The 18,803-nt window shown below is 40.8% G+C and overlaps 1 protein-coding gene across 4 annotated transcripts in view; it reads right to left on the bottom strand.

The window, feature by feature from the left end:
- The window catches only part of LOC122809252 (myosin-10-like), a 3,714,157-nt gene that overhangs the window by 1,061,050 nt on the left and 2,634,304 nt on the right, over window positions 1-18,803 (bottom strand). For all 4 annotated transcript variants that reach the window (XM_044080584.1, XM_044080595.1, XM_044080606.1 and 1 more), the window contains one exon: window positions 14,433-14,556. In XM_044080584.1, coding sequence (XP_043936519.1) covers window positions 14,433-14,556 — 124 coding nt within the window. The remainder of the gene's footprint in view (window positions 1-14,432; window positions 14,557-18,803) is intronic.

Genomic DNA, 18,803 nt, shown 5'->3' with positions numbered 1-18,803 from the left:
AACCTGAGAAGCCCCTTCAGCCTGACCTGCCTCCTGAGAGGCCACATCCTGCAATAACAAAGTCTCTCCCTGGGACTCCAGAGAAACCTCGGTGGAACCACCGCTCCACCGACACCTCTAAAGAACCGGCGTCCGCACGGACGGCTCTTCTAGCCTAGGCTTAGCTGCTTTGTCCTTGCGCTTCTTGAAGAAGCGCCGGAGCATCCGACGGCATTTTATAATTGCACCGCTTCCCGAAGACTAACCTGGCACAATCTAACCTTCTCTTAATAGTGCGCTTATTGAATCTAGCACAAGAGCGACACCCAACAACGTCGTGCTCAGGCCCTAAACAAGGAATACACAAAGTATGGTAATCTCTATGCGGTATCTGTTTCCCACAAGAAATACAGTTATTCACTTTTTCTGACATCCGGTACACCACTGAGGCAAGAAAAAACTAAAATATTCCCCAACGGGGTACTTAGCCAACTTTGACTCGGTCTGAAACTCCGAATTCGAAAAATTTCAGAACGCCGAACGGCACTTGCAACGCTGCTTCTGCATCGGACCATGCGGCAAAAAAGACTGAGGATATGACGTCGGTCATGCGCATTTGTACCCTGACGTCCTGATGTCAGTCAAATGCGCCTTGACCGACGTCAGCCTTATACTTTGATATTCGGGCCGACCGAGGACAGCGGACTACCCAAGTGTAAGGACTGCAGCAATGTGAGATGAAGAACATCAGACGGGTTCTCCTGCCGTCAGGCGGGTCCTCGGTCGGCCAAATTCCAAAGTCTAGGTCCGGCGTCAGTTGTCATCGCTTCCTCCCTGACGTCAGTGTGACAGGGGTATAAAAGAACCAGCCGATGCCATTTTCTTCAGTTTTTCTTGCCCCAGATGTCAGGTGCCCCCAGAAGGAAGGCAATACATAAATTTATGTAAAAATGCAATGCAAAATAATCAAAAAACAGTAGTTGCAAGCAAATACACCATAAATGAATACCCCAATCAGGTTGTATGAGGAGGTGTTAGCCATTAGGCCTGTCCCAAGAGGGGAAGGAGGGAGGGAAACCTGGACTGCAGCTGTATTAGCACTCGAACATCTACATTTATGGTAGGTACAAAACTGTACTATGTTCATCGTGCATACAGCTGCAGTCATAACAGATGGGTAGAATCCCAAAGCTAAGAAAGGGGTGGTAGGCACTAGCTGGAACTAGGAGGAGCCAGGATGCCCTGCAAGACTGCAGTGGCGAAGCCTGCTCTAGATTTGGAGTATAATGGTAGGTGATAGTGCTTGGAGAAGGTATGTACAGAACTCCAAGTGGCTGCTTCCAAAATATCTTTGGTAGGAACCCCCCTGAGGAAAGCTGCAGAGGTAGCTGTGGCCCTTGTGGAGTGAGATTTGATGCCTGCAAGTACAGTTTTACCATGAAAAGAGTAACAAAAGCGTATGCAGTGGGCTATCCATTTTGAGATTGTCTGTTTGGAAATTGGCTTCCCTTGAGCTCCTGTAGCATAGGACACAAAGAGTTGCTCTGATTTTCTGAAAGGCTTTGTTCTGTCCAAATAATAACGCAGCTGTCTGTGGATATCCAAGGAATGTAGTAGTCTCTCCCCTTTGTTTTGAGGATTAGGGTAAAAGGTAGGTAAGTGGATAGCCTGATTCAAAGCTACCCTGGATACTACCTTTGGCATAAAGGAAGGATTGGTCCATAAGGAAACTCTGTCCTGATGGAAAATGATGAAAGGCTGCACAGCCATGAGGGCTTGTAGTTCCGATACCCTGCAAGCTGAGGTGACAGCCAAAAGGAAGGCTGTTTTCCAGGACAAATATTGCAGTTCTGTTGAGGCAGCTGGCTCAAAAGGAGGCAAGGTCAGTTTTTCTAGAATGAAATTGAGGTCCCAAGCAGGCACTGGTTGTTTCCTTGGGGGTTTTATATTCTTAGCCCCTCTGAGGAACTGTCTTAAGAGGGGGTGAGAGAATAAAGGGGGATCAGTGTTGTATTCTGCAGAAATGGCTGAGGCATGGATTTTGATGGAGGAGAATGAAAGTCCACTGCTTAGCATCTCAGCTAGATACTGTAATATTTGAGGTAAATTCAGTATTCCAGGATCCTGACCCTTTTTCTCATTCCAGGCACAAAACTGTTTCCATTTTGCAGAGTAAGCTTTTCTAGTAGAAGGCCTTCTGGCCTCCAAAATGACATCCTGCACCTCTTTGGAGAGTAGGGTCTGTTGTGAAGTTAAGGAATCTTCCATGCGGCCAGATTGAGTGTTTTCAGCTGACTGTGAAGAGTTTTGAAGTTGTGCTGAGTCAGAAGAAGAGGCATTAGAGGTAGGATCCATGGTGGGGAATGCGTCAGGCTCCTCAGGAGTGGGTACCAGTGTTGTCTTGGCCAGTCTGGAGCAATGAGAATCATCTTTGGTCTGTCTGCTCTGGTTTTTAATAGAACTTTGGGCAGCAGAGGAAGAGGTGGAAAGGCATAAACTGTCATTGTTGTCCAACTGAAAGAGAGTGCGTCCACTCTCCAGGCCTGTGGATGAAAGGTCCTTGAGCAGAATTTTGCCAATTGGTGATTTCTGTGGGAGGCAAAGAGATCTATGTCTGGCCTTCCCCATGCTTGAATTATCTTTGAAAAAACTTGAGGATGCAACTTCCAATCATGTGGCTCTGTCATATTTCTGCTTAGGTTGTCTGCCAGCGTGTTTTCCTTGCCTGGCAGGAACTGTGCTTGAAGCTCGATTTGCAGTTCTAGAGCCATGTTCCAAAGAGACATGGCTAGCCAGCATAAGGGGTATGAATGGATTCCTCCCTGTTTGTTTATGCACCACATTACTGTGGTGTTGTCTGTCCTTATTAATAGCTGGCCTGGATGCAGCAGGTCTTTGAAAGCCATAATAGCATTTATTACTGATAGCATTTCCTTTTGATTGATGTGTAGGTGCTTTTCCTTTTGGGACCATCTACCCTGAATGCACCGATTTGTCATGTGCGCCCCCCAGGCGTAATCCGAGGGGTCTGTTGTGATGATTTGACTTGCTTGAGGCTTGCAGAATGGGAGACCTATATTTCTTTGGCATGCTTGAGCCCACCACAGAAATTCCTTTTGAAGACATGGAATCAGTGGTATAACTGTGGCTGTGTTGAGACCATAAGTTTTTTAGGTACCATTGAAGTTTCCTCATATGCAGCTTTGCACATGGGATTAGCAGGATGCAAGATGAAATGAATCCCAGAGCCTGCAGGATTTTCCTTGCAGTCAGCCTGGTGAAATTTGCTAGTTTTCTGAAGTATTGAGTTAGTTGCCCCTGTTTCTCTGGAGTGAGGTAGGCCATCTGGGTGTTTGTGCCCAAGTTGGCACCCAGGAAAATTATTGTTTGAGAGGGTATTAGCCTTGATTTCTTTTTGTTGACTGTGTATCCCAGAGAATTCAACAACATTATTACAAAAGCCAGATGTTTCAGAAGTATGTGCTTGCTGTCCGCTTGGATCAGGCAGTCGTCCAAATATGGGTATATTTGTAACCCTTGAAGTCTGCAGTAGGCAATTACTGATGCCTGGCATTTCGTGAACACTCCGGGTGCAGCAGATAAGCCAAAGGGCAATGCAGAGAATTGATAATGGGTTGAACCTGCAAGAAATCTGAGGTATCTTCTGCAATCTTGTCTGATTGGGACATGCAGGTATGCCTCCTTGAGGTCCAATGTTACCAGCCAAGACTCCTTGCCCAGCATGGGAAGAAGCTGCTGTAATGTGAGCATCTTGAATTTTGGCACGAGTAAAAATGTGTTTAGGATGGATAGGTCCAAAATAGGTCTCCAATCTTTTCCCTTCCTTGGTACCAGGAATAGTCTGGAGTAAAAGAGTTGACCCTGTTCTTGTGCAGTTACCTCTTGAATAGCTTTCATGTCCATGAGATCTGAAATTTGTTTTTGTGCCTCTGCCCTTTGATTGTGTGGCAGGTTTGGCATGCCTCTCATTTTTGGAAGGGTGTGAAAGTGGAATCTGTAGCCTCTGTCTATAATGTCCAGGATCCATTTGTCTTTTGTGACAATATGCCAATTTTTTGAAAATAATGCCAGTTTTCTGCCTAAAGGTGCTGCCATTTGAACCTTACTTGGCATGCAAAGGGGAAAGTCACTGGGTCTGCTTTCTGAATGGCTGTGAACTATCCTCACCACCTCTTTGTGTAGGTGCTTGCCATTGTCTGCCTCTAAACGATCCTTGAGATTGCCCTCTGCCCCTCGGGCGCCTATATCTACCTCTTTGGGGTCTGTCTGTGGCTGGAAAGGACCAATTTTTGGAAGGCCAATTTCTACTGAAACGTGGAGGTTTTACCTGTAGGAAATCTTTCACTGTTTGCATTGATTTTGCCTTTTCCTCCATTTTCTTTAATACCTCCTCAGCTTTAACACCAAACAATACATCTTTTTGCACAGGGACATCTAGTAATTTAGCTTTGACATGATCTGGTAAGGTTTGGTCTTTGAGCCAGGCATGTCTACGTATGACTGATCCTGTAACAGCAGCTCTACATGAGGCCTCTAAAGCATCAAAACCACATTGCAAGGTATGTTTACCCACTTGTTCTGCACTATCTATCAAATCCTGCAACCCCTTCAAATCTGGTTGTTCAGGTTGTGACATTTTGCTTCTCAACTGTGATAACAGAAACTGTTGGTACTTTAACATATGGAACTGACAGTTTAATGCCCTCATGGTTAAGGTGGCCGAGGTGTATACCTTTTTCCCCCACCTTTCTAAAGCTCTGGAATCTCTCTCTGAAGGTAATAGATTTTTAGCAGTGGAGGCCTTAATTCCCTTGGGGCCCTGTGAGATAGTTTCTGGGTCAGCCGCATGGCTTTTGTATAAGAATTGGTGTGAGTCAGGAACCCGGTAATACCTGTCAGGCTTGACTGGGGCTGGAGGTAAAGAATCTGGGTTAAGGCAGGCCTCCGAATACACATCATCTAGAATGTCTAAGACAGGAGGTATAGCCAGAGGCCTGTGCTGAGGGAGCAAGAGAAAATCCCTAAGCCTTTTCTTGGAGTCTGAGTACTCTTGGCCTTCCCAGTGGAAGTGTTCCCTCATGGTATGCAAGGTTTCCCCAAAAGAGTAATCCTCAGGGGGTGAGACAGAGGGAATGGACTCCTCTGCATCAGAATCTTCAAAAGGGGAGTATGAATGTTCCTGGTCATCAGAATGTTCTGAAATAATGAAGGCCTGGTCCGAGGAGGGGGATTCTTCCTCCACTCTGGGCCTTTTGTCCGGGGGGGGGGGGGGGGTGAGAACCCCTGATAAGAGTAATCAAATCCTCAGCCATTTTGAGCATCTGCTTTTTGGGCATGGGGCCTTGAGAAGGACCCTGTGGAGCTTGTCTTTTAGTATGCATGGCTGCTTTAGACTTAGTGAACGCCTTGATGGAAAAAGAAGAGGAAGGCCTGAAGACACCTTGAGTGGTTGCAGACCTGTCTAAACTCTGAGTTTCACCGCCAAGAGTGGCTTCGGTATCTGTAGTCGGGGTGTGGGCCGAAGAGCCTGCGACCTCGGGCACAGTAGACACCGCCAATGAAGTGTCGTCGGTAGTCAGGGGATGCATAGGCGCCTCACTGAGAACCGGACCACCTGTAGTCGGCTTTGGCGTGGTGTCAGTAGAAGCCGCGGACCTTGTATGTCAGTCCTTATCTTTGCGTCTTTTACTCAAAACTGGAGTCGGAGTATCCGACGACATAATGTAATTAAATTTTTTGCCAAAAAAGTGTTGGGCGAACTCCGCCCAACGCTTAATAGTGCGTCTGTTGAATGTAGCACAAAAACTACAGGCCGAGACGTTGTGGTCTGGGCCTAAGCAAGGAATGCAGAGAGAATGAAAATCCTTATGCGGTATTTGCTTCCCACATGAAATGCAATTATTAACTTTGTCTGATATTGGTCTGAGGCAAGAAAAGTTTCCCCAACGGGGTACTTAGCTTTCAAGAAAACTTTGGTTGAAAAATATTCGTAATCTCAGGAGCTGGCCGACCGGCACTTGTGAAATGCTTCTGCTTCGGGCACCGCACGGCAAGAAAGACTGAAGAAAATGGCGTTGGCTGGTTCTTTTATACCCCTGGCGCACTGACATCAGGGAGGAAGCGACGACAACCGACGCCGGACCTAGACTTTGGAATTCGGCCGACCGGGGACCCGCCTGACGACAGGAGAACCCGTCTGTTATGACTGCAGATGTATGCACGATGAACATCTGCGCCACTGCAAGAGACCTCCAAGGAATCAAAAGCACATTGCAAAGTATGCTTTCCAACCTGTTCTGCTGTATGCAATAATTCCTGTAATTCTTTATTTTCCACACAATCAGAGATCAACATCAATTTCTGTTTCAGTAAGCCCATGATATGCTGTTGATATTTAAGCATATGAAACTGGCAGTTTAAAGCCCTAACTGCCAAAGTTGCAGACGTATAAACCTTCTTTCCCCACCTATCCAGCGCCCTGGAATCTCTATCAGAGGGGGTAGGATTTTTGGCTGTAGAGGCCTTTACACCTTTGGGACCCTGTGAAATAGTCTCAGGATCAGCAGCAGGGTTTTTGGATAGAAATTTGTGGGAGTCAGGAACCCTGTAATATCTGTCTGGCTTACTATTAGCCGGAGGTAGGGGATCAGGAGCCATGCTTGATTCTGAAAACACATCATCAACAATGTCTAATACAGGAGGAATAGCCAAAGGTCTATGCTGAGGAAGGAGGAGGAAATCCCTAAGCCTCTTTTTTGATTCAGAAAAATCCTGACTCTCCCAATGAAAATGTTCCCTTAAAGTATGCAAGGTTTCACCAAAAGAATAATCCTCAGGAGGAGATGCAGATGGGATGGATTCTTCTGCATCTGAATCCTCATAGGGTGGAAGAGAAAATTCCTGATCAGAACAGGAATCAGAAGAAATGGAAACCTGATCTGAAGATTCATAATCAGTGCCTTGCCTAGGCCTCTTAGCAGGGGGGGGGGTTGGGAACAAGGTAATTAAGTCCTCAGCCATTTTCATCATCTGTTTTTTAGGCATAGGGACCTGAGCACGTGGCTCATGCGTTGGTCTTTTAGACTTAGAAACTGTTTTTGATCTTGTTTTTGAAGCTGGTGTCGGTTTTATATAAAAATGTTGAGGCCTGAAAACACCCTCAGAAGCCGGTGCCTGCTCAGCGGCTCCGGACCCATCCAAGGGAGAGACATCCATGGGTTCAATACTCTGAGAATCATCTCGCAGCATACCAGACTCTGCATGGGTCTCGGTAAAGGCCTGCGACTCAAAAGCAGCGGGTATCAGGGGCTGCGAAAGCGCCTCACTGAGTACCGGCGAACCGATGACTAGCTTAGGAGAAGCTTCGTCGTCGGTTTTGGACCACGACGGTCTACCTCTGTCTTTTTCTTTGCATTTTTTGTGAACTCCGGTAGTCGGATTGCTAACTGAAGACATTTCAGGGTAATTAAATCTGGATCCAAAATATTTTGAAGCAAAAATATACCGACGCTTAATAGTGCGTTGTTTAAATCTAGCACAAAACCGACAGCAAGGCATGTCATGATCTGGGCCTAGGCAAGGAATACAGTACAAATGAAAATCCTTATGAGGTATTTGCTTCCCACAAGTAATGCAATTATTAACTTTTACTGACATCGGTAAGGGACAAGAAAAAGTTTCCCCAACAGGGTACTTAGCTTTAGTTGAAGACTTCGGTTCTGAAACTCAAATGCGAAAATTTCAGGAGTCGGCCAACCGGCACTTGTGAACTGCTTCTGCTTCGGGCACAGCGCAGCAAGAAAGACTGAATAAAATGGCATTGGCTGCATGTTTTATACCCCTGACGACCTGATGTCATGGAAGAGGAGACAGCAACCGATGCAGGATCCAAGACTTTGTTATTCAGGCCGACTGAGGGCAACTTACCAGCAGATTACCCAAATGTAATGACTGCAACAGTGAAACATGAAGAACATCAATACTATTTTCATGAACTGCAATTATACCGAAAGAATGGGGGACCATTCCTGTCATGGTATTAGAAATCCAAAATATTGGGAGCAATTAAATTGACAGAAGCTAATTCCATATTTCGTGCAACACAAGGAGGACAGCCCTCTTCTCTAGGACACTTATGCGAAGGCAACTTTTTAAGTTTGATCAAAAACCATGGACCATCCCTGCCTTCGTAGTCCCCCGCCCACCCAAGGGAGAATGTATCCTTCGTTACTGTTGCCTCTAGAAGGAGACATTTAAATGGTCTTCCTATTCATATCAAGGGTGAAAGAAGCTACCATTTTATATGGGCCCTGCATGACTTAGCTATTCTGATGGGAAGGGACAGAGGATCGTGCCTTTGAGACCACTGGGTCTGGAGTAGCCCCTGTAGAATCCTTGTGTGGTAACAAGCAAAATGCACCATAAGAATTTCAGCTGCCATTAATCCCAAGGCTTTCTTCGCCTTGCTGTAGGATGATCTAGAAGACCTTGAACTGCCAACTTCAATGATGTAATTCTGTCTTGTGGTAGAAAAATCGAAGTTATGGTTGTGTCCAACAGGGACCAAACTGGATTTTATTAAATTCACTATGATAGCCAAGGAGGTCCAAAGACAAACAATGTACTCTCTTGCCTGAAGAACTGACTGTCAGGAGATGGCAGCCAGGAGCCAGTTGCCCAAGTACAGGAAAATTTTGAATCGCTATAAATGTGAGCTTGCTGACTAGACTGCCATGCATTCGGTGAACATCCTGGGCACTGTGGTGAGACCATATGGCAGGGCTCTGAATCAAAACTGATTGGCCCCAACACGGAAGCGTAGAAATTTCACAGACTCCTTCACTATTTTATATGAACATAGGCATCCTGGAGGTATACCAACCATATCCATTTGTTCTTCCAAAGACACAGACGGCTAAACTGCACCATGACAATTCAAAAAAGGGTCTTTTCAACATAATTATTTAGAATGCTTAGGTCCAAGACAGGTCGGAGGTCCTTTGCCTTTTTCAGAACAAAAAAAAAAAAAAAAAAGCAGTCTAAATACACTGATGATAACAAAGCGGTAACAAGATGGCACAAAGCTGAAATGAAGGGCAAAAGATAAACTTAAAGTTTGTCTAAAAACAGGAGCAAGTTACCAAAAAAAATACTATCAAACACTAACCAACAGCAAAAGACAGTCCTAGGACTGAAACAATTTCTTAAATATGCTCTAATTATGACAAACAAGAAGTAGACAACTTATCTGCCAGACTCATGATGCTTCTCCAACAGGTGGAAAATGAGATGTGTTACGGCAGAGCAGGGCATTGTGGGAAAAAGTTTAGGAAAGGCTCAAAGCTAGAGCACAACATCAGCCGGCTCAGATCCTAGCTGGGGCTTGAGGATCCATACGTCAGATTGGATGGACTGACTGAACAGGATCCATATTTATGTGGACAAGACAAAATGAAGCACTTAGATGTATGGATAAAAATACACCAAAGGCCAGCAAATGTAGTTCCAATATTTTATTGATGACAAAAGGTGCTGGTAAATGCACCAAAATAAATACTTAGTCCTCAGACTAGTTTCGGCATGCGCCTTCTTCAGTGAGGAAAAAAGATAATAAGGCAGCTCACCAGTTTCATTAGATGCTTATAAATACCCCCTGAACCAATGGGGAAAAAAGTACATTCCATATCATTACATAATGAATGAGCAACAAGGAGGTTTATAAAATTAAGAGACAACACATGGAGAACAATTGACGGATTATATATATAAAAAAATATATATATAATCTCAATATTGTGAAACATATGTGAATACAAAAACTGATGATCTACCCTGCTTAATAGTGTCCATAAAATATATAAACACATAAACAGGCTGCAGAACATATAAGGTGGATAGGATGAGTATGACTATATGTAAATATTAATAAATAGCCAGATTAACATGAGAACGGCATGACATCCTAAAAGTGAACTGATGAATAGATATGGGTATAAATAATAAAGTCACATTTCCTTGATATGGACACAATCAGTTATTCCACCTATACAGTGTTTCATATATATATATATAGCATCACCAAACAAGGTATAAAAATACTGCATCACCAAACAAGGTATAAAAATATTGGTGACAGAGACGAGATCCTATAATGATATCCAAATTCCTGCACATAATTGAGCACCATTGCATATACAAATACAGATCAGTATACATAATCCATAAAGAGTATACTTATCCTAATATTATAAAAATAGGATCTACAATACAATGTCGTATTCAATAAAGAAAATGGTATGTACGTGGCATCCACAAAAATGGTCATCAACATAATAATGAAAGAAACCATCCTAAAGGTATGTCAAACTAAAAAATTTGACAATGCCGAATTTTAGACATACATATGCAGATGCAGCTAAATACTCAATACCAAAAATAAGTTTAACATATCCTATTTCCATGAAACAATAAGTAAAATGTGGAACTGTTTATCATAGGTTGTCATTTAGACCTGGCGGAAATAGTGCTCCAAGATGGATGATCCAGTATTTTTCTTTGTGACTAAGTATACTTTGCCAACCTTGTTGGTTGTGTCTATTACCCATGATTTTGTCAATGATCATAAACATAAAGTTGGCTGTTTTGTGTTTGGTAGAATGTTGATATAAAGCATTAGTGGATTTTTTGTTACGAATATCACTTCTATGTTCCCCTATCCTAATTCTCAAGGAACGGGAAGTTTTACCCACATAGAATGCATTACATTGGCACATGGCCAAATAAATAACCCAACTGGATGAACAATTACCAAATATTCGTACATCATACACCTTGCTACTATTGGCGCTAGTGAATTGTTTGAGCTTGTTCACCTGACTACATGAACTGCAATGGCCACAAGGGAAAGTACCCAAAAGTTCATCACCTGTAATTGTGAGTTGTCTATAGTTTGCACCACCACTTTCCTGATGTTTATAGTGTGAAAACAGTGTACCCAAGGTTTTGCTTCTCCTGTAAGAGATCGAATCATCAAATAGTTAGGGGCATTCTTAATAAGAATTGGAATATTCTGTTAGCGAATGACCATCTCCGACACATTTTGGGAAACCAATGTTCGATCTCTTACAGGAGAGGCAAAACCTTGGGTACACTGTTTTCACACTATAAACATCAGGAAAGTGGTGGTGCAAACTATAGACAACTCACAATTACAGGTGATGAACTTTTGGGTACTTTCCCTTGTGGCCATTGCAGTTCATGTAGTCAGGTGAACAAGCTCAAACAATTCACTAGCGCCAATACTAGCAAGGTGTATGATGTACGAATATTTGGTAATTGTTCATCCAGTTGGGTTATTTATTTGGCCACGTGCGAATGTAATGCATTCTATGTGGGTAAAACTTCCCGTTCCTTGAGAATTATGATAGGGGAACATAGAAGTGATATTCGTAACAAAAAATCCACTAATGCTTTATTCTACCAAACACAAAACAGCCAACTTTATGTTTATGATCATTGACAAAATCATGGGTAATAGACACAACCAACAAGGTTGGCAAAGTATACTTAGTCACAAAGAAAAATACTGGATCATCCATCTTGGAGCACTATTTCCGCCAGGTCTAAATGACCACCTATGATAAACAGTTCCACATTTTACTTATTGTTTCATGGAAATAGGATATGTTAAACTTATTTTTGGTATTGAGTATTTAGCTGCATCTGCATATGTATGTCTAAAATTCGGCATTGTCAAATTTTTTAGTTTGACATACCTTTAGGATGGTTTCTTTCATTATTATGTTGATGACCATTTTTGTGGATGCCACATACATACCATTTTCTTTATTGAATACGACATTGTATTGTAGATCCTATTTTTATAATATTAGGATAAGTATACTCTTTATGGATTATGTATACTGATCTGTATTTGTATATGCAATGGTGCTCAATTATGTGCAGGAATTTGGATATCATTATAGGATCTCGTCTCTGTCACCAATATTTTTATGCAAGGATCACGAACCAAAGCGTTGAGTAAAAAGTTCTTTAATTGAAACAGCTTCACCAATACAGGCAAAGTCAGTCGCTTTCACCCGGGCCCTCCCAGGCTTTCTCAAGACATTTTTACATTGGGTGATGAGTCATTTTATAGTGCTCTTGTCCAACCCACCTACTTTAATTAACAATCAATTAATTAAATAAATTATTATTGTCACATTTGCAATTTAAAGAGATGGAGCATTTTATGTCAGGTATATAAAGATATGAATGCAGATACAAACATACATACAATGCTGGATTCTCTCACATAATACCCTTTACAATTCCCTATTCACTGTGTTCCTGTTTGTCCAACATTGTTCACATTTTGTCCACATTGTTAGATAACATATATCTATTTACAATATTAGCGTCTATTTAAAATTCTAACTAATATATCAATATAAATCTACCTAAACCACTTATAGCTAAAACCATAAAACCAGTTAGAAGTCAATGCTTGTTGGCTAAGGCCATGTTAAAATGTTTTTAAAAATGTAATGTTACACATGTTTTAATAAGTCATGAGGTATGATAGAGGGTGTTTGGTTTTTAGAAATAGATGGTTTTAGCTATAAGTGGTTTAGGTAGATTTATATTGATATATTAGTTAGAATTTTAAATAGACGCTAATATTGTAAATAGATATATGTTATCTAACAATGTGGACAAAATGTGAACAATGTTGGACAAACAGGAACACAGTGAATAGGGAATTGTAAAGGGTATTATGTGAGAGAATCCAGCATTGTATGTATGTTTGTATCTGCATTCATATCTTTATATACCTGACATAAAATGCTCCATCTCTTTAAATTGCAAATGTGACAATAATAATTTATTTAATTAATTGATTGTTAATTAAAGTAGGTGGGTTGGACAAGAGCACTATAAAATGACTCATCACCCAATGTAAAAATGTCTTGAGAAAGCCTGGGAGGGCCCGGGTGAAAGCGCTTGACTGACTTTACTTTTGGAAGTACTTGTGTTTTTTAGCTGTATTGGTGAAGCTGTTTCAATTAAAGAACTTTTTACTCAACGCTTTGGTTCGTGATCCTTGCATCCTGGTCGTTTTGGATTACCAGTGGGTGTTTTTACAGAAGTGTTTTTTCGTGAACCAATATTTTTATACCTTGTTTGGTGATGCAATATTTTTATACCTTGTTTGGTGATGCTATATATATATATATATATGAAACACTGTATAGGTGGAATAACTGATTGTGTCCATATCAAGGAAATGTGACTTTATTATTTATACCCATATCTATTCATCAGTTCACTTTTAGGATGTCATGCCGTTCTCATGTTAATCTGGCTATTTATTAATATTTACATATAGTCATACTCATCCTATCCACCTTATATGTTCTGCAGCCTGTTTATGTGTTTATATATTTTATGGACACTATTAAGCAGGGTAGACCATCAGTTTTTGTATTCACATATGTTCCACAATATTGAGATTATATATATTTTTTTATATATATAATCCGTCAATTGTTCTCCATGTGTTGTCTCTTAATTTTATAAACCTCCTTGTTGCTCATTCATTATGTAATGATATGGAATGTACTTTTTCCCCATTGGTTCAGGGGGTATTTATAAGCATCTAATGAAACTGGTGAGCTGCCTTATTATCTTTTTTCCTCACTGAAGAAGGTGCATGCCGAAACTAGTCTGAGGACTAAGTATTTATTTTGGTGCATTTACCAGCACCTTTTGTCATCAATAAAATATTGGAACTACATTTGCTGGCCTTTGGTGTGTTCTTCGTATTTGGTTTGGCCGTGCAAAGCCGTACGTGCGAGGTGTGGTGTTTTACGTTTATGGATAAAAATGAAGTCAGTTATAGCAGCTAAAGATATGTGGGAAGGGACTAAACAAAACATAATACAAAAACTGAGGAACTGGAAGATCCTGACTATGGGTATGGACAGTAAGATATAAACAGTGAAAATAGTTTTAGTCCCTTTAGTTTTATATACTGGTCAATTATCAATCAGAGGAGGAGTTATACGCAGTAATTAATAAACACCGTGGAACCAATCTAAAAATACTTTATGTTAGAAAAAAACACAAAAACGTGAAACAAAACTAACAGAAAACAAAATCAATTTCTTCACAGAATGTTTTAAAAACTAAATACAACCTAAAAGCACATTTATTCTAAAATAGAGTTTTAATGAGTCTTACCTGAAAGCAGTTAATACTCAAAATACTACCAAGTTCTACAACAAAACACGCTACACTGTATGCCTCACTATGCACTTGTGAAGTCTTATGTTTAACCGCAAGCATATTACATGGGAAATACTTGGTAGTTATCAATGCTTCTCACATGATTATGTCTTACTGACAAATAATGTGACAATGAATAACATTACCGTCCATATCAGCCAGGATGGCTTCATGCTTGTTCTTGAGTTTTGTAAGGTTTTTGACTTTCTCCTCCTCCTCTGCCAGTTTCGAAGTAAATTCTGAAATGCGATCTTCAGTTAACTTCCTCTCCTGTTAGTAATAAAAACAGCAATATATGGGTATAAATAAGTAAAACCAGTTCAGACTTTGGGAATAATGCAAATGCACAAAATTGGAATACTAGGAAGAGGATGGCATTTGTCATATGGGTTTACTAGGAAGGAAACTCTGAGCACCTTTTAGTTATCTTGTTAACACTATGGCTACATCAAACAGTTACTCACAAAAAGTGACCACTTCAATTAATCTTTAAGACAATCTCTGCAGGCAGGCATAGAATGTGAAAGATTTAGCCACAAGATCATGCCTGAATGTGTTTAATGTACAGTGATTTCAAATACTGGCAATCAGACTTCTGAAATCATGAATGGCACAGTGGTGGTCACCTTTCTCTTGCTAATAATTTCTACCAATGTTTGCAAAAGAAACTCCAATCTGAAGGACACAGGAGACAGAAATGTTCAGGCAAAAAAAAGAAACCTGCAGGTAACCATCAAGAAAATTAATCAACAAGAAAAATAACCCACTACAAACACTGGAATGGAGTTGATCAGCACATTTGTCGAGATGCAAGTGATTTTTTTCTGTTGCTCTAGGTATTTGTTTTACTTTATCTTTCATTTGTTAACAAAAAAGGGACATTATTTATGCCGCAAGAAATGGTTATTGGGACATTAGAATTAATGAGTGAAGCAGTAAAGACTTCTTGTGAAAGGAGGGCATAAATTCAAATTAAAAGTGGTTAAAACAAGGCTGCTCTTTGTGCAACAGTTAGCATGTTTGTTCTGCTCAGTAATAGGCAGTGATAAAGACTATTATTAGATAAACAGATAAATCTGCAGATCTTACTAATGGGAGATTGCACTTCCTGGCATTTTGCATCTAAATATATATGACAACTGCCCAGTTCTTAGTTAATGCACAGCACATGTCAGCAGTTAGAAATGTGCTGAGTCTGAGTCTGTATGAAAACTTTAATTGTGGCAGAATGTTTTTGTTGGTAACCTCTACAGGACAATGCAGTGAATAAGATGGGTCATGGTGGGTACTAGACATCTGCAAGATGAAGCTAAGGATAATGGACTGTTCTAAAGGATATGAGACTTAAGATACTAGTGCAAAGTCAGGTGTTGCCAAGTAATGCAGCTTAACTTTGAATAAAATTACTTCTAAATTGTTACTTACAAACTAATGCAACAGTGTCATGAAATAAGAAAGAAGTAAATTCTGGACTTTGAAAGTTCTCTGTTACTTATTAAAAGAATATCATCTACATATAAAATGAGTTAATGTTACTGTAGGTCTACAGGAAGATGAATACTAAAAGCTGGATGGGGTACAGTATGCAGCAGCATGGGTTAAAGATACAGATTCTGCACTGAACTGAAGAGATAAACCATCAAAGCAACTTATGAAGTATTTAATAATAACCACAATGACTTCTCACAGGCCATCTTTGTCAGCAAGTACAAAGTGAAAAATAAAAGTCTCAAGAGCTTAACTGTTACAGTGTGAAGTTCACGATGAACTAAACAGAACTGCCATTAATTTCATTTGATTTTATTTAATTTTACAACTGCATGACTGAACTGGTATCAGAGGTATTCTGAAGTCATTAGTAGTGGTGTCCAAAGCAAGGAGCCACCAAAGGGTGTAAATACACTGTTTTCTGATCTTACCGCTCAGTCTGTAATATCTCCTTAAGGTAGGGAATTATGGGATAGGGACTTCAACACACTCATGTTGTTCCTGTGCAAAGAGCAAATCTATCATGTAACACCTGTAAACACTCCAGACAAACCCCATGGAGTTAGTATAATGGTTACCTATCAGGTACAGGGTACAGGATTTGATTCTCACGTTTTGAAAGGTTAGGCTTAAAATGATAACCAGTGAAGGGAAACAAGCCAAATAAACTAATGAAGGAATACCACCCAACTCAGACAGCAAAAAATGTTGAATCCTGAACTCCAGGAGCGTACCCTCCAACCTGGCTGCAGTTGGAAAATAAAAGTGATGTCAATAAAGTATAAATCCACAAGAACCAACGTTAAAAATTCCAGATGGACAAAGCTTCCACGTAATTCTTTTATTCTTAAAAACAGACAGAAAGAAGTTCAAATAAATCCAAGCGCTTTCGCCTGAGTAGTTTTTAAGAATAAAAGAATTACGTGGAAGCTTTGTCCATCTGGAATTTTTAACGTTGGTTCTTGTGGATTTATACTTTATTGACATCACTTTTATTTTCCAACTGCAGCCAGGTTGGAGGGTACGCTCCTGGAGTTCAGGATTCAACATTTTTTGCTGTCTGAGTCGGGTGGTATTCCTTCATTAGTTTATTAGGCTTAAAATGACTTGCAATGGCAGTTAACCTAGTACATAGCTATAAATCTATGAACTCCTTTTCAGAAAAAGACAGCATGTCACTTTGCTTGATCTGGAAGTTTGTTCCAGAAAAGGGGTAGTCATTGTGTGATGAAAGGTGTTACAGGATGTGAATGGCAAATTTGTTTTAGTTTTTTTTCACTTCTCATGCGAACATGAGGGCAGGACATGATCAGGACCTGGCACTCCTCCATAGGAGTATGGGAAGGTGCACCATTTTGGAGAGCAAACTTTTGAATTTTTGCTCTCTTACAACATGAAGGAGTGACACAGACCTGTTGCTCTTTGCTTCCCTCTTACAGAGGAGCACCAGATTGAAATATGGACCATTTTTTATTTTTTGATCTCATGCTACATGAGGGTGTGACACAGACTTGGCACTCCTCCCTTCTCCTCTCTATGCAAAAACACTAGATTGAAAGCCAGACTTCTTTTTTTTTTTTGTGTGTGATGTCCTGCTACACAAGGGCGTGACATGGACCTGGTGTTCTTCTGTAGTCTGTAGTAGAGAAGAAAGGAGTGGCAGATCCACGTATGTACCTTTTTATTTTGTTCCTCAACTTAGTGTTGAGGGACACCAGATTAAGGAACACCACTAGGTTCCAGATAAGCCAGCTACCATTCTGAGAATGAGATTTCTCTGGTCGATATTTGAACACTGGAACAACATGACTGTGTTGAAGTCCCTATCCCATAATTCCCTACCTTAAGGAGATATTACAGACTGAGCGGTAAGATCAGAAAACAGAGGAAAAGGTAATTACAGAATTAGTACATACATTCAAGTACCAACTCCAGAAGGAGGAGATTCCTGAGAGCAACAAAACACCATTTCTAGACAGAGATTGGACAAATCTATCATTCTGGTATATAAATGATTTATGTACTTGGTCTGGTCCTGTACAGACTCTGTAACAAAATGACAGAATCCTTAGCTAATCTTACATGGCCTAACCCAGCAAACCTTTGAGAATGGCTGCTTCAAAGGAGTCATAAGCCCAACAAATTGAGCTCAAACTATAATGTTTAATGAAGTATGCAAGACAGACCATGCAACTGCTGCTGTAATATCCTGTAAATATACATTCTGCAGACATCCCAATGAAGCAACCAGAGCCCTGCTAGAATGTCAAGAACACACACACACACACACACACACACACACACACACACACACACACACACACACACACACACACACACACACACACACAGACACACTAGAGCCTCCACACATACCCCATCACGATACACACACACATACACCTTCTTGTGCTGAGGCACCTAAGTCATCAAATGGCAGCACTTATCCAGAGCAAACTCTAAAGCACACACACTAAAAGCAACATCAAACAACATACATACACCTACACCCAATGGTCCCCCAAGACGGAAGCCATAAGGCAAAGCAACCACTTTACCTAGTACTTTTGTCATAGAGGATTCCACTGCATAATACACAGCTGCCCCACTAACCAGGCTGAGCAGGGATAAGATAATGATTAGTTGCTTATCTTAACCCAGGATCCATAATATTACACATACAATCAGGTCTCTGCACCACAGGTACCAATATAATTCTATCACAGTCTATAAGCTTGTAAATGACCTGAGACATTCCACAGTAGACTATGTGAAAACAGACATTATGGATCTCTCTCTGAATATGCGCCACAGATAGGTATGTGCCTTGCAGTGAGCAACATTCTACCTTCACCAAGGATGATGCCACAGATGAACAAAAAATAATTGATTTTTTTCAACTGGCTTACTCTCGGATGACATTTCAGGGGAATTTAGCATCTGTCAGTATGAAGGTCATAGTTAAGAGACCACTTTGCCTTGTCAAGGCTGTTCTGCACTTGTCTCCCCTGGGCTTTTGGACACTAGCT

The sequence above is a fragment of the Protopterus annectens genome, chromosome 1.part1, assembly GCF_019279795.1.
Source record: "Protopterus annectens isolate FY-2018-M chromosome 1.part1, PAN1.0, whole genome shotgun sequence".
NCBI lineage: Eukaryota > Metazoa > Chordata > Ceratodontiformes > Protopteridae > Protopterus > Protopterus annectens.
Note: the sequence above shows the minus strand (reverse complement) of the source record. Positions and strands in the feature narration are given on the sequence as shown.